The 27,551-nt window shown below is 39.3% G+C and overlaps 1 protein-coding gene across 6 annotated transcripts in view; it reads right to left on the reverse strand.

The window, feature by feature from the left end:
- ARID1B (AT-rich interaction domain 1B) overlaps window positions 1-27,551 on the reverse strand; it is a 351,874-nt gene that overhangs the window by 118,986 nt on the left and 205,337 nt on the right. Inside the window, exon 5 of one of the 6 annotated variants that reach the window (XM_018569470.1) lies at window positions 6,953-6,982. The exons of the other annotated variants lie outside the window; for them this stretch is intronic. Within the exon in view, the coding sequence (XP_018424972.1) occupies window positions 6,953-6,982 (30 nt within the window). The remainder of the gene's footprint in view (window positions 1-6,952; window positions 6,983-27,551) is intronic. 6 annotated transcript variants of the gene reach the window in all.

The raw sequence follows: 27,551 nt of genomic DNA on the forward strand, positions 1-27,551 counted from the left end.
AACTCAATCCATTGATCGTATTGATATGGATAAGAGCAGTTTGATATTAATTAGAATAATATGAGTTAATTCATTTTCAGTCTTTGAAATACAGTTACGAAAAACTGTGGATGCACTGTGCGTCAACATTGTACAACACATCACAACATAGGAACGTAATGTCGAGGTGCCAAAACAGTGTAGAACTATAATTAACGTTATCCAGATTGTCACTATGGGTATGAATTTGTTATTTGGGATGAATTTGTCCTTTTGCGCTGATCTAAAGTAGCTTACAGTAGTATCAAACACGCAAACATTTTTTCAATAATCACCCCCGATCATTATTTCTTTAATTTTGTGGCCAAGCATTTATAGACGTCTTGTTTCAAAACAGCTAGCTTCAACTCTCTCAGATCGTCTTTCCTGAAATTCCTGTTTAGTACAAGATCACAAGGGACAGATCAGTCTCCAGCAGCTGTCTATCTACTAGCTTGTAGAAGGGAGGAAGGAAGAGAAGGGAGGAAGGAAGAGCATGGAGAAGGGAAATGGCTTGCCTTCCTGTGACTGTGTGTTTGTGGAGACACTCACAGCTTACTAGCAGACACAAGGCTGGTTCCATAAGAACCTGTAAGGGAAAGGTGCCACCCTTCTACTCAGGCTCAGTGGACCAGCTGATTCTGCAGGAAGCTAAAACTTTTAAACATCAAGGCGCAGCATCCATTGAAAGTGACTTAATCATCATTTGAAATAGCTTAAAAACTTTTGGTGTTAATTTCACTTTAAAGCTGAACCCCAGCCAGATATAAAGGCACAAATAAATGCAGATCTGTAAGCATTAGTTCATCATTAACTGTATTTTTAAATGCAATCAGGTTAAATGCAATACATGACTTGTATTGGCCTCTTGCAGTCTACTGTACAGTCTGAACAGCAAAGCTTGGGAGGGAGAAGCAGCACACAGAGCCAATCATGTATGCCACAGTGCAAGGAGCATGCTGAAAAAAGAAGACAGCAAAGTGCTTCTCCTTTCTTTACCCTGTCACAGGGTGAGGATGTTGAGGGGACCTGCTAGACAGTATGTGTTGTGCAACAGTGCCGTGTAAACCTCCGGGCGGAGGTTTCAGAACTGAGGACTGCTCTTATATTTGAATTCCATCTGTGTATTTAGCGGTTTGTCCGGAATGCAATGAAAGAGACCATTGATTAAAAGAGAATGAAGTCATCTGAAATCAATCTACATACCTGTACACAAGAGAAATCAGATTACACAAGATACATGTGTTGATGTACCATCTGATGATAAATATACTGAATGCAGCATCTTGTTGTCACATAGAAGATGCCAGGGCTTTGCTTTCTGTGTGAAAATGCTGATCTGCTTATGTGCACAGGAATAATGACCTCAATAATTGGGTAAGCCTAACAGCCAGGCAACTAACATTTTAAGAGGAATGTCAGCGATAGCAGCGTCTGTATTTCTTGGCAGTTTTCTTATATTCTCTCATATATACAAAAATAAAGCAAGATATACAAATCTTTATATTTAATGCTAAGGTGCGATATAGGACCTGTGGTTACTGTGCATCAATTAGGATTTTTTTGCTGGATTATCCACAGCAATTAGACATCAGGAAAGCACAACAAACATTCATAAGACCAAATATAGAAATAAAAGCTACAAAAATGTGGATCTTATTTTAATTGTGCTTTCAGGCCAACAACTATGCTTTGATATATTATATGTGATTTTTATGTACACATGTGCACCCTGGTACCATTTGTTAGAGAAAAACTCCAGGAAAATGTTTTTTATTAACCCTTGCAGTGGGGCTACCCCCGCACTGCAAGGGTTAAGTGCTCGTTTATGTCTAGGTAAAAAAATAACAGTTATACATACCCGAAGCTACGAGCCGGACAGCTGTCACAGCGCTCCCTCCAGCCTGTATCCTTCTATGCTGCAGGATTGGAATTTTACTAGGCATCCTTAGTTCTATACACCCTGTATAGGATGTGATGATTTAATGGGGCGGACCTTAGACCACTGCAGCGGAGTGGGAGAGAGGCTGGAAGGACCGGTCTAAGAATTAGCCGACTACACGGTTCAGGTGAGTATAACTTTTTTTACACCTAGACAAAAAGAGAGGAATTAACCCTTGCAGTGTGGGACTCCCACTGCTAGGGTTAATACACATTTTCCTAGAGTTCTTCTTTAAACTATGAGTGCTCATTCTCAAATGTCTGTGAATGTACTTACAAAACAAAGTGCAAAGTTACTGTATAAATAATCAGTGTGGTATGAGAATGCACATTAATATAAACTAGTCAAACAGCACAAAGTATAAATAAAAGATGTACAAGAGACAGGCTAAAGAAATCCGTGTGATACAGTTTAATCTAGCTGACCACTGCTTTCACAAAAAATGCTTGTCTCTCATCAGCAGATCATCTATGTCTATGGTTAAAGGAGAACTATGGGGTCAGTGTTTTTCCCCATAGTTCTCGTCAGGGTCACGGGAGGACATAAACTGGCATCCTCCCGTGACCCAAAGCTCAGTATACCGCAAGCTGTAGCCGCGGTATACTGAGACCGCCGCAGCCGGGACGGATCCCCAAATCGAGATCCACCCAGCTGCGTGATTGACAGCTGGCTCTGCCTATATAGAGGCTGTACCCGCCCCCTCTCCTGTTCATTCCTCCAGTCAGCGCTGGAGGATCGGAGAGGGGAGGGAATCCCTGCAGGGAGCCGTGAGTGACAGTCACAACTCTCTGCAGGGACAGGATCGAGAAGTGAGCGAGCGACGGTATGTGTTCGCTCACTTCCCGATCTATTGAGCCGACGTGTGACAGTTTCATTGTTACACGTCGGCTCGAACTATGAGGTTGAGTGAAAATCACTCACCTCTCAGTTCTCCTTTAACTCTTAACCCTGGATGGATATCTCTTATAGAGAACTTAAGGTTCTCTATAGTTTGTCATTTGTTTTGTTATGTTAGTGTGATTTAAGTGGACCTGAACTTAAAAAGTAAAGATTTGCTGTCTTATAGGGAACAACTAGAAATGTGAATTGTGCCCGAGCTATACCCTGACACATTTACCTTTTGCTTTAAACTCCTTCTGAAAAACAGCAGTACACCTTCTGTGACTAGAACCTCATAGCTGTATATATGGAGTGAAATTATCTAAGGCATTCTGCCACTGACCGCTAGTCCTACAAGATTTAGAGTAAGACTGCATTCCCACTATTGTGCTGCATTAATGTGCGATGCATTAAGGCAGCCTATTCATTCAAATGTGTTACCTAATGCACCAAAATGAACCAAAAATCTGGAATGCACTTTTTTTGTAAAGTAGCATGCCACAATGCACATTAGTGTGTTGTTGTGCATTATGGTACACTGCAATGCAGGTGCATTGGGGTGCCATTAAGAATGAATGTCACCACTGGTCAAATTGTTTAGTGCCGTGGGGGCCGCTACTATATACGGTACCAGTTTTATTGTATGCACATGTTACAATTGTGTATCCAGGGATAGTGATTGTTTTGTAACTGCATGTAATCATATCACATATGATTACATGCGGTATGCAGGCATGTACATGCAGCGGCTTTCACCTGATTATTAACCTGAATCGGTGACAGTTGCAGCATGTAAACGCCAGATTAGGGATTCCTGCTGCAGTAATACGCAAGTTTGTGACACAGGAATCCCTAATCGTACCTGAAATATAGGGGACTCCCCCATTCCAATCTCCCCCCTGCACAAAAAAAAACTCCCCCCTCCCTCTATCGCCCCAGCACACATATTAAACGCCCCCCTCCCAAGCCACCAGAACACATATAATACACAGTCCCCAGAACACATATAATACACTCCCCCCTCCTTCCTTTCCTTACAAGCCCCCTCACCTGCTTGCATCTGTGCAGGGAGGAGGCACATCATCGTTCCCTGGCGATCTAGTGGTGATTAGTAAGGTCTAGTGCAGACCTTACTAATCATCCATCATTGGACCGGAGCTCAGAACTGACAGAGCTCTGGCCGAAACTGACAGGAGCAGCTCTGTGATCTGCATCCGAAAGAGATGCAGAACGTTGCTGCTCCCGCAAGTGCCCGACATAGTACCGACTCATGGGCCGGTACTTTGAGACCCCTGGTTTAGAACCTCTATAACAGAAGATATTAAAGAGAACTATGGGGTAAGTGTTTTTCCCCATAGTTCTCTTTAGGGTCACGGGAGGACATATACTAACCTCCTCCCGTGACCCAAAGTTTAGGCTATTGCCTGCGATATACTGAGAACATCGCAGCCAGGACAGATCCTGACAATACTGTCTGGATCCATCCAGCTGCGTGAAGAGGGGAATCCCTGTGGGGAGCGGTGACTGCCAGTCACTGATCTCTTTAGGGAGATGATCGGAAAATGAGTGAGCGACGCTATGTGTTCGCTCACTTCCCGATCTATTGAGCAGACCTGTGACAGCTTCTTTGTCAAAGGTCGGCTCTAACTATGAGGATGAGTGGAAATCACTCGCCTCATAGTTCTCCTTTAATGAGTATGTGGTAGACATGTGCACATCCAAAAAAATGTTTCCAGACAAAACATATGAATATGAAAAACTTTTCATTTGTTTCGTCAAAGGAAACAACATTTTAATGTTGTTTTGGAGTGGGAGGCAACAAGTCTCCGCATCCAAAACCTCACACTGAATCCGCAGAATGAGCGGCGGCCATATTTTGGAGTAGATCTTGGTATACACAAAGATGGCGGCACCCGCATGTTCAAGCGCTGCCGTCTTGGTGTATACCAAGATCTACTCCGATATGGCCATTGCTCATTCAGCGTGTGACATCACCATCATGTGACGTCATACGCTCTGCCTCCAAGATGGCGGATGGAATGCGCAGAACACGCTGGCAGTCAATATTGCCACCGGTGTGTTCTGAAAACGAATTTATGTATGCCCGAATATTGTTTTAGTATATTCGGGCATATATTAAATTCGTTATTTTGGATTCGGACGAACCGCCAAATCAACTGATTTTTGTTGATTTGCAGGTTCGTCCAAATCCGAATGCACATGTCTAGTATGTGGAAATGGCAGTCAGCTAAGATTAAGACCTCTTTGTAGGCAGAAACAGCCATGGTTGTTCAGAGCTGTATGTTCACTTCAAAATAAATATTTGCAAGGATTCGTTGCTGTGTGCCAGCTGTCTTCTATTTTCCCTATAGACTATGGGTGGACAGGAGCCTTGGCTGAGCAAAGATGTTTCTGGGTAGACTGAGTAGAACAAGGAGGTGGAGCGGTTTCAGCTTCTTCGGTTCTCTTATAATGAGGATCTCCAAACCTATTAAACAAAAAGTCAATTGACTATAACTCACACTATTATGTGCTGGACTGGTGTGAGTGTAGGAAAAAAAAATGCCCGGGATCAGAGGTCAATGGGAGTCAAAATGCCCATATGTTGGTTGGTGGTCAGTGGGAGTAAAAAATAAAGCGTAAGAGGTCTGAGTCTAAAGTGTGCTTATAAAAGTAAAAAAAATGTGTATATGTGGGAAAAAGTAAAAAATGCCCTCTGCATTCAGCAGCTCCCCCACTGCGCCTTGCAATGAGAAAGCCCTGCATGTGGGGCTTTCTCATTGAATGGGCTGGGCTATGGCAATCAGCAGGCTATAATTTGGGGACCACTGTGTTTATCTGTTAATATAACTCAACAAATCTAAAACTTGCTTAGTGAATTATCATTTGTGTGCAGTAAATGTATCTGATGAGCATAGTAATGTCATTAGAGAAAAAGCAAATGAAGCATTGGAATGAATAACCTCTATTTTATGCTTTTGTGAACTAATGCTTACATTTTCATAATTATATAATACATAGACAAAGCCTGCAAATAGGACTCAACTTCATCTTACTGCATAAAACAAACTATCACCATCTTTCTAAACCATCATTTACAGTTGAAATGTCAAACCCTAGGTTGTCTACTGAGTGGCACTATAGAATGATCATATGTGAGAGTGGTGGCTTTACAATTTTGTTAATAAAACAGTTTATTTTGCAAAAGTTTATTTTTCAGGCATTTATAATTGTATTTTTATGCTTATATTTACATATTAAACTGCAACATACAGTCCTTGTTTTTTTTGTGTGTTCCTTTTTTAAGTGACAGGTCTGTTTTAACAGAATTGAAATAAAATTATATTAAAAAATTCCATGATTTGACTAACATTTTTTTTCCATGAAAAGCTTGAAGAGGCAAAAGCAGCCAGTCTGTGTCATGATATTTACCAATTACATTGTTAATAACTAAAGGTAAATTGTATTATCTTGAGCTGTACAATTGCAGAATTACATAACTTGCAGAAATTAAAAAAAAAGCAACAATATAAACAATAGTATGGACATGTTGCACAAAGTATAACTTTGCCTGCACTTGCCTAAATATGGAATATTTTTTTTTAAATATTTAAACATTGTAAATAAATAGCAGTTATAGTTTTTTTTGCTCTCTGCTTCTTTTGCTTTCAGTCAGATGGCCATCATGTTAACATATGGTCAACTTGCAAAAGGACAGAATTCCAATTTAGCAATAATTTCCAATATGGGGGGAAAAAAAGTCTGACCTTGGGACCGTGCTCAGTTCTCTAATGATTTCCCAGCAGGGTTCATTTACTAGACCTGGGCTAAAGGCCAGTACAATACTGATGGCTGGGGTCAGCATAAACAGCCCATGATGTATTCTGCAATAGTTGCATTAAGCAGAGCAACAGGTCATCAATTAGATACTGACACTGAATATAAATAGGTCTGCTTTGCTTTACACTGAGCAACGTGCTAACAGTTTTCTGCCTGAAATGTACAATTTCTAATGCTTCAATAAAATCAGATATGTTGAATGAAAAAAATTAAGCACAAGCCTAGCACTACAATACTTGCCAAAGGTACTAATGACTATCATGTGATACTTACATTGACGGTTGATGCCTCTTTAAAGGAGCACTAAAGGCAAAAATTAAAAATAAATATATGTAAGTGCAAAGATAGTCTCAGAATTGTATAGATAAATGCAGATATTGAAACAGATTATTGCAATGAGTAAACGTATTTTCAAACTGCAATGACAGTTGATTCAGTGCATAAAGGATACTTTAACTTAACCCAAACTGAATTGACTTTTGTTTTGGTTGCTAAAATGGTCAAAGCCAGATTTATGCTTCCCCCAACTTTGGCTGTCTAGTCTTCATAGCAAATCAACAGGCTCAGATATTCTTTTTAGACAAGGCTGAACAGGTAGTTTGTGGCAATACAACTATAATAAAAGAGTAGGGCGGAAGTCCTGATATGTATACTTGTTAGAGATCATGGATTTAGCATATGTAAGCGCAAGGTATCTAGAATTTATAGAATCAAGTCAGCAATGGCAGCCACTGTGTTTATCTTCTGAAAGGTGCACTTTGAGCAACTCTGTTGCTTCCAGTATGTAGCTCACATTATTTTAAAGAAGCAAGGTCAGAAGACAAAGTGCACCAAGGCATTTAGGTGTAGCCATATTCTAAATATTTTCCCCTTTGGATAGAGTAGGTAAGAGTTAAAACATCCACCAGTTTATTTTTATGTCATCTGTGTCCCATTAGAGAGATTCTCCTGTCATAGAGACACAACCGGAAGTGAGGGGAATTCCCCTCTAAGATAGTTGTCTGCAGTACAGGCGTCCCCATTGGGCGATTTCCACTCTTCCTTTTTTCTCCAAAATGGAGCTATAGCATGTTAAAATAGTCTATGTGAGAGTCAGAGGAGAATGTCTGCTACTCCCAAGAGAGTCAGTTAGGGCCAATAAAGATTCCACCCATAATGGCTAACGTAGAGCATTATAAAACACACTTTTCAGAATTCCGTAAACTAGAAAATGTTGTACATTAAATTACCGCAATACCTAAAATACAGAACAGTAAAAACAGTTTAAGTTTGAAGAACAGTAATACATTGCACTGCTAAGACTAGCAGATTGTTTTTGTTTTCCAGACAATGATCTGATACATGGAAAGCTATTTTTTCCTTTGGTCACTAAGGCCCCTTTCACATGGGGGCCTGTCAGTTCCAATCAGCAGGGAATCCGTGCATGGATCTCCTGTTGATTGGAGCAGTTTGGAATGGGCGTCACCAATGTAACAGGTCACCCCCAATCCGCCACGATCAGGTCCGACAAAACGGAACTCTGTTCTGTTCGGTTTTCAGGACCTGGCAAGAGTCAGGGGTAGTTGGATTTAAATGGATGAACATCCGTATAGGTCCGGCTGCCAATAGATTAACACTGGGCTTCTGATCCAATTCACCTGAAAAACTGAAAGGTGGACCTGATTGGAATGCCTGTATGAAAAACAGATAAATTATTGAACCATATCATACAACAAAGCTACAAACAAAGTCAAGCATCTCCTTTCTTTTTATCAATATTGCAAAAAATAACCAACAAAATCAATCCAATGGAGGTTTTCATTTCCTTTCACCTTCCTTTATTCTGCAGAAAAAACACTGGGCTCATTGGCGTCAAGGAGTACACGGAACATCTAACACAAGAAACATTAGCAACCTTATTTAGATCTAACTACTGAGAGCTTTGGGAAGTCCTTTCTTTAGTGTTTTAAGTGTTTCTAAATAGATTAGCTGCAGAACAAAGCAGCTTTACTAGTCAATAATAGAAAGAAGGAAGCAATGCTTTCATCTTCCACCATTTCTTATTTTCAGTCTGTCAATAAGTGACAGAGTGCACAGCCTGTTCTTCAGAAAAACTTTATCCCCTATTTAAACACAACAGCATTATTATTTTTTTTCCAGTTTAAAACAGGAAAGGGAGACACCCCATGTCGTTCCACTGAGCAGTCTGATGTGGGTGTGCAGTTTTGGATTAAGTTGGAAAACGACTTCAGTTCTGCACAACCTCTTGCATATATGAAACACAATTATTCTTTCAAATATAAGTAGCATGACTTGACTTTTGTTCAATATAAAATGCCTAGAATACTACAACATATAATGTTAGTTAACAATATAACATAGTACATTACTAAGACAATACTTTAGGTGATAATAAAGTCAAAATGTTTTAAGCTATTTCAAACACTAATTAGTTCACATACAGTGGATGCTGCTACTTGATGTTTAAAAGTTTTAGCTTCCTGGAGAATCAGCTGGCCCCCTAAGCACTGGTACTGATAACCTGTTTTTTTGGCTCCTTTCCCTTGCAGGGTGTTATAGAGGCACAGAGACACAGACAAAGCAAGACATACTACTCTCTCCTGCTCTCTGATAAGGCAGGCCATACATTTATCAATTGTTTTCGTTAAACCCGCGGGCTGAACGAAAAAAATTTGATGCGATTCCTCCATCAACACAAACAGCATGTTAATCGAGAAATTGCCACTGTTTGCATTGTATTCTGACAGGTGACGTCGACACCTGTCAGAATACCCGATAAGAGTGGGCAGCTCATTGGCTGCCAGCTCTGATCCTACAAAGATTTTACAGCTGGCTCCTTCGATCAGCTGATCGAGGAATGCTGGCTGAAAGGGAGCAGACAGCCTCATATACTGTGCGAATTTTGGCAAGTACATTAAAAACCGGCTGAAATTCGGTCAGTGTATGGGCACCTTAACCCTTCCTCCCTTCTACAAGCTAGTAGATGGACAGCTGCTGGAGACTGGGCTCTTGTGATCTTGTGCTGGGCAGGAAGTTCAGGGAAGCCAATCTGAGGCATCTAGCATTTTCAGAAGGAGGCCTGCAAATGGCAGCACCCATACTTTTTTCAAGACAGAGTCACATTAGCAGTTTTTAAGCAGTTTGGCAGAGTCATGTTGGTGACCAAGCTGCTCTTTCTATAGTGTGTTATCTCTACGTTTACTATAATAACAAAAATATGGAAGAGCAAGCATGTAAAATCATTAAAAAAAATTGCTTTAACGTAAATTATGAAATAACTCCAAGGGTGATGTCATGCAGGTGATTCTGATGTTGGTGATGTACGACCCAGGTGAGGGAACCACTTAACCTAACAGCGTTGTTACCTAAGTGGCCCAGAATATTGCTCTATAGCAAGGAGCACCAAAGGAGTGGCATCTCAGACCATTTAGAGAGCGACTCATTAGAAAAAGATAATTGATCTGTTTAATAATCCTGTCACTGGCAAGGATTACTTACCTGACATTACATTAAGGGGCATATTTATAAAGCCGTGAATGTGACTTTTACCAAACATTTACTGGTGGTGAATTAATCACTGTCATTTAAAAAACACATACACTGGGAAGATTTACATGCAGTGAATGATTGGTGATTGAATGATTCCCCTTTAAAAAAAATATCTTTAACAAGATGATTGGATGTTCCTTTCATACCTGCAGCCAAAAAAGCTTCTACATCTAAGAATAATTACACATCACTGTCCATTTCTAACAACTGCAGGCATACTTGTATGCAATATTTTAAGGAAAGAAAATAAGATTTTGTTAGGCACAATGTCTGCTATATATGAACCTTCTCAAAACAGACTGCAAGGCCTTCTGACCACTAATTACATTCCATTCCTAAAAGGTCCGCCTGCCTGGGTGTCCAAATAATTGCAATTAAGGCAGGAATCTAGTAATTAGAAAACTGAGCACCCTGCCAAGAACAATATCCTTCTAACTGATGGGCTTACTGTGAAGGACTAATTCACTTTGAAAGGGTAGAAAACTCTTGCTAAGTTAATGTGTTTCCACATGAGAAAAAGAAAAAGGCCAGTGCAGGATTTGTATGTCTCATGAAAAGCCTGTCCATATATATTCCTTACTAAGGACAAAGCACACATTTTATATAAAACAAGTTACAATTTTAAAAAGGAAAACTGGAAGAATAGGAATGAATGAATTGCCACATTGTCTTTGAAGGTGCAAGCTCCAAAACTGTCATGGTTATCCTTTATTAGTTAATAAATTTGTGACACAGAACAAGTATGCAGGTCAAGAACTCCACCTTCACTGGTTGCATAATTGTTTTTCATGAAGCAAGGATGAGGATGACATCTTCTGAGATTGCATCAACAACACTTCTATGCAAAAGCAGCTCTCACAAACCTATCATGATATGTATTTCTGACAGACAAGACCCTCTATTTTTAGATCAAAATGTTTACAACAAGCCAGGAATTTTCAAATTACACACCAACAACTGAATGGAGGACCAACATATTATGGTTTGCCCTAGATGCAACAAATCTATCTAGTTCTTACTCCCATAACAACCTTCCAGTCTAATGTCCTTACCACATTCACATGAGCACACAAATACACATTCTAGGACTAATTTAGTCAGAAGATAATTAACCTAGCAGTACAACAATTAACCTAGTGTGCCCTGTTCACACCATGTGCAGTGGTGTGCAAAGAAAATGCAGCTCAACAGACATGGTGTGGAACAAGCCGTAAATGCTGGGTTTTGGAAGGAAAGCATAAAACCAAAAAATGACCTATGTACATACAAATTGTGTTCATGATAGGATTGAATAATGGCTCGTTCACAGCAGCCCGCATGTGTTATGTTTGGTATAATGTATATGAGCTGGTGTGTGGTATAAGGGTGGTGTTACTTTTCTGTTCACTTTATTGAAATGTTACTAAATTAAATTTAATTCTATTCCTTGCACCAACAGGGCAGTGCAACATCCTGCGGTGCCATGTGCTGCACTGCATAAAAATGCAGATATTTGACATACAAGGCACCTTAGCGCAGGTTTGTGGTGTGAACAGGGCACTTGGAAAACAATGATTTTCTGTGTGCCCTTGTGTTGAGTCTCCATTGATCCATCAGTTCAATGTACCTGGTAGGAGCGAGCCCTAAAAGATCTCTCTGCAAAGAAGTGAATGGATACTCACCTCTTCCACAGTCCTTGCCACCAAATGCTCCTGTAGTGCAGAGAAATCACCCCCTGAAGTCCCTTCAAAAATCAAAACTTCCAGCAGTGTTGATCTCTGCTTTTCCCATTGCAATCAATGGTTTCTCCCAGCAACCGCTAGGTGTCCACTGTATTCTGTAGCTGTGTAGGGGTCAGTGGAAAAAACCACTGTGCGCAAAAGGGACCAGCAGTTCGCCATTACCAAAAGAGAGATGTTCGGCAGAGAGAAGAAAGATGAGTATTTACTTTTTTCTTTGGAAAGAGATTCCTCGGTCAATGTTTCCATTCAGAGACAAAGTCGCTTTAAATCACATTATTTGGGGCAAATGTGAAGGGTTTGCTTAAATAAGAAGTTCACCCTCCCCCCAAAAAAATTGCAGTTGATAGTCCCTTTCCTATTAAGTCTACAGGGCAGTAAGTAAAGAAAAATCTGCGACACTTATAGCAGAAAAAAACCCCTCTATCCAAAATAAAAAAAAGTTTCAGCCTTACTTTAAAACAAAGAACTGGTATCAGAAACACCGTTTACAAGAAGCATGTTTCATAGTTACATTCAACTGTAAAAAAGCAAATACCAAATGCAATGTATGAGCATTCTAAGAGAACTGCAGTTTCTTTCTTTCACGAGTGTGTGCCTTTAAAAGATGCGCTGATGATAGAGCTATGAAGCCATAAAAGAGATAAAGACAAGATATGGGGTCTGGCTCAAAATCAACTAACATACTGTAGAAAAGACACTATTTTGTCTACCGAGCAGTTGTTTAGTCTAAGTGCACTTTTTAAATAGTTATTTTTTCTTCAAAATGGAGGAAAGAAAATACAACTCAATCATTTTTCCCACAGTTACAAGATGACTCAGCAAGCAATTGGGCATTACTTAATATTTTCCAACTCTTTTTACACTTCCTCACAACATTTCCCCTGCATATGAGCCATAAAAGCAACCTTTTATTTCAGTTAACTTTTTTTGAATACATCCTAAAAATTAAGGAAAAAGTGAAAGCCTGAGGTCAACAAATATGGCTGTATTAAAACTCAAATGATAGTAAATAAATGAAACCCCAATGTGCTGAAGCATACAATGATTGTTTTGAGTTTCTATATATAAATCAGTGCCAAGCTCTGATCGTTATGTTGAACTTCCCAGGAAACTTTCTCCACTGGAAATGAATCACTCAGTCCTTCCTAATGGATCAGAACACACCAAAGTACAAACTGAACTGAAAGTCTAAGCAGCCAAGGTCACGAAAAAGGGGAAAATGTGATGATTTTAAAGTAATCAACAGTGACTTTAATTTTTTGGTGAATATTAACCCATTATGTACAAATATAAATTCTTTTCACCTTGCATGTGCCAATGAGCAGTTTCGGTTCCCACTTTCCTGGAATTCCACTTCATAGGAATGGGAAAATTTAAAAAGCCATCATCAAAAGCACAAATGAAGGATGGAGTAGAAACAATATGCACCCCTAATAAATAAGGCACATGTGATTTTAGTTTTTTCTGTCAGGTTAAAAAGAATAATATCCTCATCTGCATTTACCCCCTGCTTCTGCCATGTAGAAAAAGTGTATAAAAGATATGTGTACCACTCGAGGTGAGTGGTTCATCACAGGCTCTGCTGCAAAATCACTGGGTGCTGGTCAGGCTTATTGCTTATTGCACTCCAGCAATCCAGTCAGTAAAGAAAATAAGGGGAATTTATCAAAACTGGATCAGACAATATCTGGAGAACCTGTGCATGGCAACCAATCAGCCTCTCTCTCTCATTTTCAAATCTTAACTGAACAAACTGAAGAGAGAAGCTGATTGGTTGCCATGCACAGCTGTCCCAGATTTTGTCTGTTCCTCACTGAGTCACCACACTCTGGTTTGCAGCAACTTTTCTTATTTATTGAATATTAAAAAGGGGTCACCTCTTACGTGTTTTGTGTGCTTTTGTGAAAAAGTGTTTTTCAGTGCAAAACATGTAAGAGGTGGCCTCTGCCACTATTCTATAAATAAAAAAAAGTTGCTTCAACCCTACTTGATGGTCACTTTTCATCCCATCACTGCAAGTCTACCATCATTTCTGAATTTCTAAACTGAAAGTCAAAAGGTATTTATTTTTCTTTAGTTTTCTTTGGTAACACTTAGAAAAAAATTAGCATTAACACCACGACAATACAAAATCGCATCAGTAATGTAAAAACCTATTCTTGCTGCATGACATTAAAATATAAAGTATCTACAGCCAAATAAATAAATTAATGAACACTTCCAAAACGTACGGCATCACCTCCCACCCTTGAAATACATCAAGTGCACAGTAAGAAAAGTCTACAGCAATAAACTACATCTCCAGCTCAGCAGTCAAGCCTCAGGAGTTAATAACACAAGAAATAAAACTGCTGTTATGATTGAAAGATGTATTAAAGATGCTTATCACTTATTTTTAGTTTTGTCGGTCAGAAACACTTCTCTGTTGTTGCCAGCAATGTAAAGTTTATGGAGGTTGGAAATAGAGAGTACTAAACCAATAAAGGCATTTTCTCTGCAAGTACATCCAATACAGAAATATATCAAACACATTAAAAATAACTTCCCGAAATAATTTACGAGAAAAAAAGCATCGCTGTGACAAAGTGCAATATTCCACCATAAAACCCGAAACAAAGTGCAAGAAGGAAACACATTAACATAGCAACAAATAACGTATTTGTTTTTTTATTAGTAAAACCATCCATAGCCATGGTCTAACTTAGGACCATCACATTACCTATTTGTGTCATTTACACATATTTGTAGTATGTTTTGATGGATTTAAAATTTGTAAGAGCGTGAAAGAAGAATCGTTCATATTGGCTATAGCAATCAGTAAGAGCCATTGCAGTTTGTTTTTTCTTTGGATAAATCTGTGTTTTTTAGATATCATCAGACTTTACCTTGAATTAAAAGGGACAGCTATTTGTCTTGTTTTCGAAAACATTAAGCATAAAGACCAACCTTTCCCAACCTTGTGTGCCCTTCTGGCTTCCTCAGGGGTACCTCAAAATTTTGTGGTAGTGGGACAGTGATAGTGAAGGAGGAAATGAAGGCTCATGTGAAGGAGGCTCCTGATGTAAAGGGGGAACTCTGATGTGGGGAACTCTGATGTGGAAGGGGGTGGACTCTTATTAGAAAGAGGGCATTCTGATGTGAGAGGGGGGCTCCTGATGCAAATGGTGACTCTGTGTGAAAGGGGGGATCTTGATTTGTAGGGGGCAACCCACTTTTTTTTATATCTGTTCTTGCATGTGGTCTCCCTTAAAATCTATGACATTTTAGACTGGGGTGCCTTGAGATTTTGCATACTTTTAAAGGGTGCAGTGACTAAAAAAGGCTGAGAAACACTGCATGGGACTATGATGCCATTATACTAAAGTACCGGGAGACTCAACCCATGGTGCAAGACATGTAAATTTGAGTCTTTTAGTAATTTTTTAAAGTTTGCATGAACTCCTGCCATGTCACAATATAGGTCAACAATATGTTTTCCCACATTTTTTAATCTTTTATCAGTAAAAAAAACAAACAGTCCTATAGCTCCAGTCAAATTATTTTACCCAAGGGGAAATAGTGTCGTCAGCTGTATGCAGGGGAAAAAATGTCCTTAGTCTCCCGCCACCCTTTCCCAGTAATTACACTGTTACATTGTAACTGTGTAGCCAGTGGGAATCAGAGAGACTGTAGCAGTGACTTATCTGCATCAGATATTTGTAATGCAGCAAAAAAAAAACACAGGCACCAGGATTTACATGGCTGTCTATTTTTCTGAGCCAGCATCTCACTCCAGGAATTAGATGCTGACCCTAAATGCTGAACAAAGATGGTGTCATCCTTCAGTATAAAAAAGCATATAAAAGGAAGGGAGCAAAACGGGGATCTCTGTAAAGCTGGCCAAACACTGTTTGAATTTTGGCCAATTCTTGCGGAATCAGTGGAAATTTGAGCTGTGAGTGGCATCACCTGACTAAACAAATGTTGTTTTTTGTCTATTAACTTCTGTTGAAGGAATCAGGTGTAAAGGTGGCCATACACTCTACAACCATCGCAAGACTTTAGTCTTGCGATGGTTGTAAAGGGATTAAAAAAACGTACGATCTGCCTATCTTGGACAGGCAGATCGCACTCTCGATCATCGCAAGCCCGCCCTCCTGAGGGGCGGGCTTCCGATGACCGCAATGCTGAACGGGCAGTGTGCGCGTGCGCACACCGGCCCGTTCAGCATTTATCTTCCAAGCACCTTCTAACCAGCCGAGAATCGTACGATTCCCGGCTGATTTTCGAACATGCTGGTTCGACAGAAGACGTGCGACCGTACAGTAGAAACGGTCGCACGTCTCCGTTCACACTGCTCGATTATCGTACGAAAAACCGATCGCATACGATTATCGTACGATAATCGTGCAGTGTATGGGCACCTTAAGACTCTCAAGGGAACTTTGACACTCACTGCTCGGTTACATAGCAGCCGGCAGGGTGGATTTCTTCATGGGGGAAACTTTTTTTTTTTCCAGCCCCTAATGAGAAGTCTAAATGTGTATGGCTAGCTTCAGAGCCAATAAATACCTGGACATATTTCAAATACACATTTCTTAGCATGCATGTACTTAACACAAAAGATTATATCTGATATGTCCACTTTAAGGCTTTATGTATCAACATGTTCTTACAAGAACTGGGTGCGCATGCCCACAGCACAATTACTTTGATGGGCAGGTGTTATGCTGCTTGGCGGCTGCGAAGAAGTAACACCAGGTCTTACATTTCTAATAGTTACTGGTGCCAAAACGATGATCGTTCTGACCATAGTGGTAAAACAAAATTGACAGAGCAGGATATCAAATGTTTCTGAAATTCTAACTCCATTTTTTTTTAAATGAAATGTTAAAACCAAATTAAATTTCGGACGACATTCGTCAAATCTCTGATGAGATTACCAAATGTTCTGATGAATTTTTTCATATATAGGAGTACGTTCGCACATAAATCTACTAGTGTATGGCCAGCTTTAGTAAGAATGTGTTGATACATCAGGCCCATAGGCTCTAAAAATGTTAGCTGTGCAAAGGATTATCTGAGCTTCTACTCTTTCTTTACAAAAATATCCTACAGGTAATGTGCAACAAAGCAGGCCAAACATTACCATCCACAAGCCTGCATTTTTCATTCTGCATTGTCCAACCTCTGTATAGATCAGCATGTCTGTGTTTAGACTGTGTTCATTCATGTGCAAATGGTTGTGCTGCAAATGCATCCCTGTGTTTTTGTATATACATTAGTGTGTGTTAACTGGTCTGCTGGCATTGTGTGTTAGACCACAGAAGAAAAGTTCAGTTGATGTTACAGCTGCCTTTTACACTAAATAAAAATTTTGTTCCAGCGAATAACACTACTTTTATAGGATCTCTGGAAACTATGCACTGTTGGTGGTGAAAACGGACCAGGTTGGCAAGCATTTTTCTAAACCTCTGAAAGATCTTTGTAGTTCTATTCCAAGTATTAATTATAGCATGACGCATGTCATTTGCCCTGTACACTATCTTTAGCCTGATTCTATTTTCTGGAACATAAAAGAGGCCTCAAATATAAACATTTACTTAAGAGTGTAAGATGCTAAGGCTGTATAATGGGATTGCTTTTCTTAGACTTTTAAGCAGTGAGGCTGCACCTGCTGAAAATTGGATTTTTAATGCAGGTCACCTTTGAGTAAAAGTAAGGCATTTGAGCAGACAGTAATGGCAACACAGCAGGTCTATGATAACATCAGAAAAAAAAAATCACAAGTGTGCTCCTACGCCGAGAAGCCGCTAGCTCGGTAAGAATTAATAATGCAGGACCATAATTGAGCAAATGTGTTGATCCTGTTGCCTGAGTCTAATTCACTGTTACAGAAGTGCAGGAATAAGTGTCTGGAGCACAGTGTGGTTTAATGTGATGTACAGCAACATTATGTTGGAGATGACTGAAGAGGATAAAGTGGTATCGGATTGAAATATTCTTATCTGAACACCTCTTGTAGGTGTCAACAGGAGGGTAATTTGATGCTGCTCTAAGTCCGGAATGGTAAATATCATACTCTTCTGGTTAAGCAGGGCACATGAAATAAGACACACCAGGGCATAAGTTGTTTTTACAATGCAAGTCTATCCCAGGAATTAAAATTTCTTTAACATCGTAACTGCAATACCTTTTTAGGAACAAAAATCCTTGAAATAATTTTTTTCCTCTTAATTCTTTATTTCTGTTGAACACACACACAAAAAAAACAATAGATGAATATTGTCAAACATTCAGAGGTAATCCAAGAAAGACCACACATGACACAAATGTATTTGTAATTGGTATGAATGTCTGGCAACCAGGATTGTCCACATATCCTGTCATGAGCATTTAAAGGGATCTATCTATAAACAATAAAACGATCCTGCAAATATCTGTGAATGCCTGCCTTGTGTAAATAATGGTAAAAACTAACTTTGTCAATATATTTTATTTTTAGGTCGAATGTATTGTGATGCAATACTACATTGTAATCACTAGATGGCGCTGAGGAGCATGGAAAATAAGAATTGTTTTCTTATGCTCCTCAACTCCATCTAGTGGCCATAATGCAGTATTAAAAGGAATCCCTGTCGGGTCCGCACAGGGATCCTTCATCAGAGCGACAGTGAGTCACTGTTACTCTGATGAAGGATCCCTGTGCGGACCCGAAACGTTAGCACTGTATGACAGTATGTGACATTGGGTATTGAATAAACATATCAATACTTTAAAAACCCTTCAAGTGTGTGCCGGTGAATTACTTTTATTTACTGTTACACATAGCAACTTCATGACTGCTCTCTCCTCCCGTCAGTATATTTGCATGCAGCACACCCAACTGGCTCCCAGTTCTGCCCCACTCTCTCCCAGTGCTGCTCTATAAGGGATTGCAAGAGGCTACATACAAGCCACATTCAGGTATACTAGTTGCTTTTTTAAATACATTTGAGCCTCCTTCAGACCTCTGATCAGTTGGGGTGCATTACCACACCAACATCAATGTACAGTATTTCACACGTTAATGTGTGTTGCTATAAGGTAGCCCATTCATTCAGAATAGGTTGCTAATGACTTACAAAAGACATAATACTTTTTTTGTAATTTGCTGCAGGGTGGGTGTGCTGCCTGCTACTGTAGTTGTATGTTAGGGTACCATTCCAAATGAATGCCACTGCAATGCAACGCATATACTGCTAAGCAGTAACGCATGGTAAAACTTGTCTTGTGAGAGCAGAGTGTTACAACAACACATTGGTCAGAAGCAGGCCTTAATTATTTATTAGTGAATCCAAATCTGCTTAATGTGTCTTTTTTTGTATCTACCTGGAGTTCAGCGTTACATCTTTTTTATCCTTATGTATTACTGCCGAACAAAAAGTATGGAACATGTTTAGAAAAGCCCTCAAAACAAAATCCTCTGCACATTTCTCATGTAGCCAGACATATTGCTCAAATAACATAAAAGCAAGGGAGACTAATTCTGAGCACTGTTACAGCAAATTATACTGAAACTTTCAAAAACAAACAAAGCAGGGTTGTTTGTTGCATCCTTTTACTGGAAAAGAGCAATTTGAGCATATTTTCTATTATTTTCATTTTTAACAAACTCGCAGGCAAGAAAGCTCATTCCTAATTCATTCTTTCGTTCAGCTTAACCTCTCTTCTCAGCAATTAAAGCACTCTGCACATCCCTCATCTATCACATATCCAGCTAAATAATGCATTGCATTCTCTGTTCATCTTTTATCATCCCAAATGACAGGTATTAGCATATCTCCCCAGTCAATTAGAGTGCAGCAGAATAATCACAGCATAATTGAGCGAAAGCCACTCTAATCACCAACCAGGCAAACTTGTAGGGTAGAAACCACTCAGTGTATATATATCCTAATAAACACCTGGTAATAAAATATAAAGCAGTAAAATTACTTTGCTGTAGACAGAAGTTACACGCTTTTCAAAGTCATCACCATATTATTGACCATCAGTTACACAGCACATCTATGAAATGTATACAGATTTAAGAACAGCTCAGTTAGTTCCTCCTGGCACAGAAGTATTGTACACAGCATACCATGGTTTCTTTCTCCCAGGTACTGAATGCAATTGCTTCTAGTTATCTCTTGAAACTATTCCAAACCATCTTGACAATGTTTCCATGATGGTTTGGGCAAAACTCTCCTCACACATACTGACTTGTGACTAGTCGCTTCCATTCTCTGTAGGCTAAGCCACCCAACCAAAAACCAATAATGGAGAGGGTTTTTATTACCTAATAATATTATTTAAATTGATGGAGATTATTAGGGTTATTCACAAAAGGGTGAAGAGCTTGGAGAAGGCAGGAGAAGTGAACAATATAGGCTATAGTAGCGGATTTGGAAAAATTCTCCAATTGAGCTCACTTTCCAGTTCAGCTATGTTGTCCTAGATTGTTCACTTCTCCTGCCTTCTCACAAACCCTTTTGTGATTAGACCCGTAAATATTTTAACTTTATATGACCATACATTTTTTTAAACACAAACTAGAAATCTGCTTACGACTCTGTGCATCTAGGCCTTAAAATGTACAATGTATAATATATACAGCATAGAAACTATATATTTATAATAGTTGTCTGTTCAACCAAAAGTGGAATTTTTGTTAGATGTTGAGCCCAGTGGACTGGGTCGGCCTTTGTTTTGGATGCACCTACAGCAAAACATGCCTGACTCATCCTGAGAGATTTGGGTATCCTTTTCCCGTTTGTAAGTTTCGGCACTTCCTATTGTATTCTCCATAATACAAAAGGAATAGAAAATCCAACAGAAATAGCACGACTCATAGTGGCCACAGTGGGCATACAGACTTTGCAATCCGGGCACAGATATCTAACCAATAGAGTCCCTGGAAGAGATATATGGAATGATCAGATGATTTATCCCCTCATCATCTACCAAGAACTGAAATATCAGTTTTGGGTGGGATACCCTTTAATATTATAGACCGTGTAATCAGAATCCAAAATTTACACCAGTCTCATGAAGGTCATTGTGACAACAATATAAAGCTGTTGTTAATATTACTTTTAGAACATCTCCAATTCAAGTAAATTAAAAACATAAATAAATGAAAGACTTCTCTGGCATACAAGTATTTTTTATGTGTTTTGATTCCAGGAACTGATTTGTTTCCAAATTTGTTACACTGTTCAGGGAACACTGTCATATCACATCCAGGTCTAAAGGGTATAGCTGCAGTAATCAAACCGTGGAAATATTTTATTTTATGGCCCTGCCGAACGTATAAACCTTATTCAGCCAAACTAAAGATCTAATTTATTCAGGGGATTCTGAGAACTGCGATATAAATCCTAGAAACTGTTTTGATTTATATTTTCTTGCAAAATCCCTGAGCTTGACAAAGTACAGTTGGCATAGGTCCTGCACAGTATAGTACATAACAGAGCAGATATCTCAGACAAGCAGTTCAGCTATATTGTTCTGAAGGATCGAAAAAGTTACACTGTCTCTGCTTACTTAAGAGTATTAAAGATATTACTGCTCCCCGGTGAGGAATAGTAGGCAGTTTACAAGAATGTCCTTTTATAATTTATACAAGCTATAAAGCAGTGCACAAAACTTAGAAGCTTTAGAGATAGGATCAACTCTTTACCATGACTATACCACTGAGTAAAATACTTGACTCGTGTAATGTTTTTTTTTTTATATACAATATAAAAGACAAATATTTAGTCCACAACATTACTACGGAGGACTTGAAATCAACTGAATTTTTTATTGTTCATTAATATAAAAGTATTATATTAAAATAAGCTCAAATGAGGAGTCTGCATCACAAAATAAATTAAAGACACCAAAAGGTAAGTTCCTTTAACAAAAATCCTTTAACTGCTTCCCGGCCGGCCGTTGTACATATACGGCCGGCCGGGAGCTTCCTGAATGTAACCGGCCGTGTATTCACGGCCTGTTAGCCCCGCCCACTCGGGCGCGCCGTGCGGTGCGCGCGAGCGGGAAACGCAGTCAAATTGAAAACAGGCAGCGATGCCCGTTAACATACAAGCGATAGAGCCGGTGGATCGCTTGTATAAGCTGCCGGCCCGTGCCCCCCCCTCCCTCCACGGCCCCCCCTCCAGTTGTCATGCTGGTCCCAGGCTCCGCTGTGCCCGGTGCGAGCCCGGTACCAGCAAAGTGCTTCTCTGACAGGGGATCCGAGGGAGGTCGGTACACGATCTCCCTCCGGTGTCAGAATGCAGAAGTGATGTAGATTACATCACTTCTGCATTCTCGTGTCACTCTCCAGCTTCAGACGCTGGAGAGAAGCTGATGAAGCAGATCTCTGCTTCATCAGCTTCTTCAGGGGGGTCCTAAGTGACATTAGGGGTCTTGGAGACCCCTGATGTCTCCATAAAGAGGACCTGTCACTTCTTTTGCTATCACATAAGGGGGTTTCTTAGCCCCTTATCTGATAACTTTATTGCTAAGTGAAGAAAAAAAAATATGAAAAAAATAAAAGTTTCCCCCAAAAATTTTTAAGTTACACATAAAAAAGAATTTAAAAAAAGAATGTTTCATATCGCAGCGAACATCGCAGTGAGAGCAATCATTCTAGGGCCATCAATCACTGATGACACTAAACTCATGAGCAGCAAAAGCTTTTAAAGCGTCGCCTATGGTCAATTTTGAGTATGGTAGTTTTTTGCGATTTCACGGGAGCGCGCAATTTTTAAGCATGACATGTTTGGTGTCTATTTACCTGACGTGACCCCGTCTTTTATATTTTACCAAAATAATTGGGTAATAATAATTGTTTCCTAACATAATGTAAAAAAAAAAAAAAATCACAATTTTTAGGAATTTTTCCGAAATATAGTAAAAAATTAAAACCCCAGTGGTGATTAAATACCACCAAAAGAAAGCTCTATCTGTCCCAAAAAAAATGGTATAAAATTCATTTTAGTATAGCGTTGCATGACGGAATAAACGTCAGTCAAAGTACCGCAGCGCTGAATACTGAAAAATGGCCTGGCCAGGAAGGGGGTCTAAACACCTGGTCAGCAAGTGGTTAAAGGACCCAGGAAGTCAGGTTCTAAGAGAATGCTTGAAGAAAAAAAATCACCTTAATTAAAAATATATAGCATGCGTAAGCTTCATACACGCTATTTTGAAATACACTGGGGGGTTAGGATCTTACAATGTTAGCCTGCACCCAGCTATGTTTGTATTTTAAACTGTCCATATTTTCTGCCATGCAATCATGAAAACAATACTCTTATCCTCCAGGTCATGTAATTGGGCCACTAATTGTTTTTAGCTTGAGGGCAAATGTAAGTCATTCCCAACAATATGCTTAGGCTTACTGTAGACCTACTTATATTTAAGCTCTGACTTTATACTGGGTAAGTTGTACCTGTACAGCTACGGGGATGGCTGGAGTGCACAGTTTTGCATAGTATTAAACTATATCTAGCCATTTGATTAAGAAAGGCAGACCCTTGCTTAGAGCTTATTCTGTGGAAGTTTTGCTAAACAGGAATAGGTCATAATTGGCAATAAAGTTTTCTAAACTTGTTGCAACATATACAGTAGTTGACCTGTAAACTACCTTTTGTGGTCTGTCAAAAAAATCTTTAAATATTAAACATAAAGACAACAATTTCCCAATTGCAAGGCAGCTATTTTAAATTCTTTTATGTTTATTTTTGGTTTAAATGTTTGTTCATTGCATAAAGAAAATCTCTTAATTACATAAATGATACACCGAAACTGAAATGCCATTTCAGGTAAGAAGACAAAAGCTGTAAAATGAAACCATAAAACTGAAGTTATATGCAGCTCCAATCAATGCATTTTCCATCAGTTAAAATATAAATAAACTATAATGGTACATGTTATATAGCAGTCATACAATAAAGTAACACTCTGGGTAATGTTTAAAGCACAAAAAAAGGTTAAGGGCTCTAGCTATCTGTAGTCTAAAGTGAACCTTCACACTTCCTGACTTCCACAGCAAACTCCTGAGAGATACCTAGCAGTCAATGTCAAAACTCAGAGCTCCCATCAGCACCAAAGCTCATTTATCAACATTCTGTCCATGTAAGAGAAGGCAGACCAGGGCTGGAACACAACCTTCATTAGAAATGCAGAACATAAACTGCTGACACAAAGAGATCGTCAACTCCACTGCACAAGATAAGTCAGAAAATAAAGAGATTGCAAGGAAATTGGGCAGCAGTAGCAGGATCACAAATTAAACGCTGGAGCTTAAATGGAAAGGCCGAGGTTAGGTGGGAAAAAAAATGCACAGTTTAGTGTTTTAAGAAATGTAAATCAACTGCAACGGCACTGGAACAAAACAGCTTATAATAACGAGAAAGAAAACAATCTTCATGATAATAGGAGGCAGAGGGTTACAGTTATGAGAACCCTTCACATGTCACTTCCTACTGTTTAAGAAAACACATAATAACCTTTCATTTCACACAGCGGCTTATTTGCTGGATTCATCAAGATAATTAAAATTTACTCTAAACTTCAAAGCATTTCTACAGCCTGTCATATTAGGTTAGCTCCGGTCTATGCAGTGAGTGAGTCTGTTGGCCTTTTTCAAGAGCAATCGACATTTTGCCTTCATAAATTAAGGTTAGGACGAAAACAAATTAATGGAAAAAAGGAAACACAGCTCTTGCAGGTAATCTATTAGTGACAAATCACGCAGCAGTACACGGAAAATAATACATCCAGCAGAGACATAATTGTTTCAGATATTTAACAATAAAGTAGAGATGAAGTCATTTAAGAAAGCATATTATAGGACAGTAGATGTTTTGTAGCACAATCTCAAGAAAAATATCTAAAAAGGACAAACAAACACATACAAGTAAACGCTAGACAGCTGCTATAGTACCAATTCCACTGCATTATTTTGATTATGGCTGGGGCCCTCTGTTGGGATTTTATTGGCATTTGTATCCTCACTAGCGAGGTGGGTACTTAGTGCCTGCACCAGGGACTACATAGTGAGAGCAATTTTCCCAACACAAGCTCAGGGAGGGATAAATACCCTATAGAGGTCGTAACTGTGCCCCATGCCTATAAAAGAAAGAGTTTTTGTTGCCATACGTGCCCCTGTTGAAAATATTCCCTCTCCAGGTAACCAAACAGGAAACAAGCAGAAATCCCTTGCATTGGGCCACACACAATAAAACTTAAACACAGCTTCTAACCCCTCTACTCTTTGTCCAAACTGAAACGTTTTGCCTTGAAATGTGCTTTAGGTTTTTATCGCAAAGGCCCCATAGAAATGGAATACAACACTGCAGCATTCAATGTTTTTAAGCCCCAGAAAGGGGTGCATATACTACCAAACGGGTAAAAGGTATCTAAACCCAAAAACATAAATGTAATATATTGCAGCTTACCAGTTCTTAGATGTGGTGGCTAAATTCGTTTTCTTTTTAGCCCTTTTCTATTTTTACCTGATGAGCTTGCACATAACACACTTCTTGTCCCTGAGTGGCTACACTAACTCCTCCAATGTATCTGTGGGGGGACAGTGGTTTCCACCTATGGTTGGACTACAAATATGTCTGCCATTGCTCACCTCCATGGGGAGATTAATAGAAAAAAAAGATACGATTTTTGTTGTTGATGCATTTCACAGAAAGTGACAAGTGTACTGCATTTGTGGAACGATCAATAGGTATTTCTGTACTAGCTGAAAATTACATCACATCTCGCAATTCCCCACACCCAAGGACTGTTATATAATGAAATATATGAAATATTTGTTCTTGGGTTAGTTATCCTTGAAGCTTAAAGTGAACATAAAGACATGTTTTATAGTAATTGATAGTAAGGAAGCGTTAAAAGCCCTCTCCCGTTATTATTGCTGTGCCCCTCTTGAGAGATTCATTAACAGGTGTTGAGAAGAAAAACTTACAAATAGAACACATTTATCTTATTTCCTGTTGTGAAGGTAATACTTAGGCATAAAAGGGCAATAACTATATAGCTACTGCGTGCTATACGATGACAGCACAGAGCCGCGCTGCAGCCGTTAAAGATCCTGACAATATTGTCGGGATCCACCCCACTGCCTGATTGACAGCTGGCTCTGCCTCTCTAGAGGCAGAACCTGCTGTGCTCGCCCCCTCCCCTGTCTGTCCCTCTAATAAGTGCTGAGAGTGAAGGGGGAATCCCTGTGGAGTGGGATAACTGACAGTGACCGCTCTCTGCAGGGAGAAGATCGTGAACTGAGCGAACGACGGTATGTGATCGCTCAGTTCTCAATCAATAGAGCCGATATGCGACAGCTTCAGTGTCACACGCCGGTTTTAACTATGGGGATAAGTGTATTTCACTCTACCCCTAGTTCTCCTTTAACGGCCCATGGCAGTGTTATGGGTTGTCCCAGTTCCTGGTCATGATCACTGTTATTTAACATGGAGGGGAATTTATCAAAACTGGAGCAGACAAAATGTGGAGCAGCTGTGCATGGGCACCAATCAGCTTCTTTCTTCAGTTTGTTCAGGTAAGATTTGAAAATGAAAGAAGCTGATCGGTTGTGCTGGGCAACTGCTCCAGATTCTGATACATTTCCTTCATGGTCTGCATATAAAAATGTGGAAATCTATATAAGTAATAGCTGTAAACTGCCACCAAAAAAGTGCAATCATGGTGATCTATACGCGATATTTCCCAGCTTTCAAATACACTGATGTCCATATAGGATTCAGATAGCAGATAAATAAATATATATGCAGAAGACCTGTTTACTTAACCAACTTTATCTAGGCAACATAATCTATTTGGGGAAAACAGGAGCCAAAAGCGTATACACACAAAAAAAAACAACCGAAACCCAACAATGTTCCAATATTCCATGAGGTCTCAGACTGCTGTTTTCGTCTACATTCAATTCTCACTTCAAATGCTCTGTCAGGCTTGAAACAACTGCCTTTTTATTCAAAGGTATCCTGCATTCTGATGTCTACTGTATAAACTAAACTTGAATGAGCAGGATGCTGAAGGTGGGATGCTTTTTTTCCCCCTGATCACAGGAAAATGCAGTTAGCTGTGTGAGTGCAGCACATCGTATCACTGCGGGGAGGAAGAGAATAAATTACAGATCCTTTTCTTATTATAGACATGTATAGAGGGAAACTGGTGGAATAAAAGCCTCGCATTTTCACACTCAAAACTACTGAGTGTCTTGTCTCAAATAAATGTGAATCACACTTTTTGCTGGGAATAGCGATTTCCAATTATGTGAACAATATTTACATTTATTTATTTTTTAGCAAGCAGTTTGATATGGTAATGGAATGCCACTGATAGAACTTTAATTTAAGGGATGCGAATATAAACAAATGTTGTGCGTTAATGTTCTCCATGTTCATTTTAAGCTAGTGCCAAAAATGTTACATACTGTTTTAATGGTGACTCTCAGCCCCAAGATTTTGTGTGATCTGATGTTATGTAACCTCTTAATAATGACGGTATAACAACCCTTAACACTCAAACTCTTTTGGGTCTTGGGAGCTTGGGTGTTAAGGGCTGTTATACCTTCATCA

This window comes from Nanorana parkeri, unplaced genomic scaffold, assembly GCF_000935625.1.
Source record: "Nanorana parkeri isolate BGI_ZX_2015 unplaced genomic scaffold, ASM93562v1 scaffold1339, whole genome shotgun sequence".
Classification (NCBI taxonomy): domain Eukaryota; kingdom Metazoa; phylum Chordata; class Amphibia; order Anura; family Dicroglossidae; genus Nanorana; species Nanorana parkeri.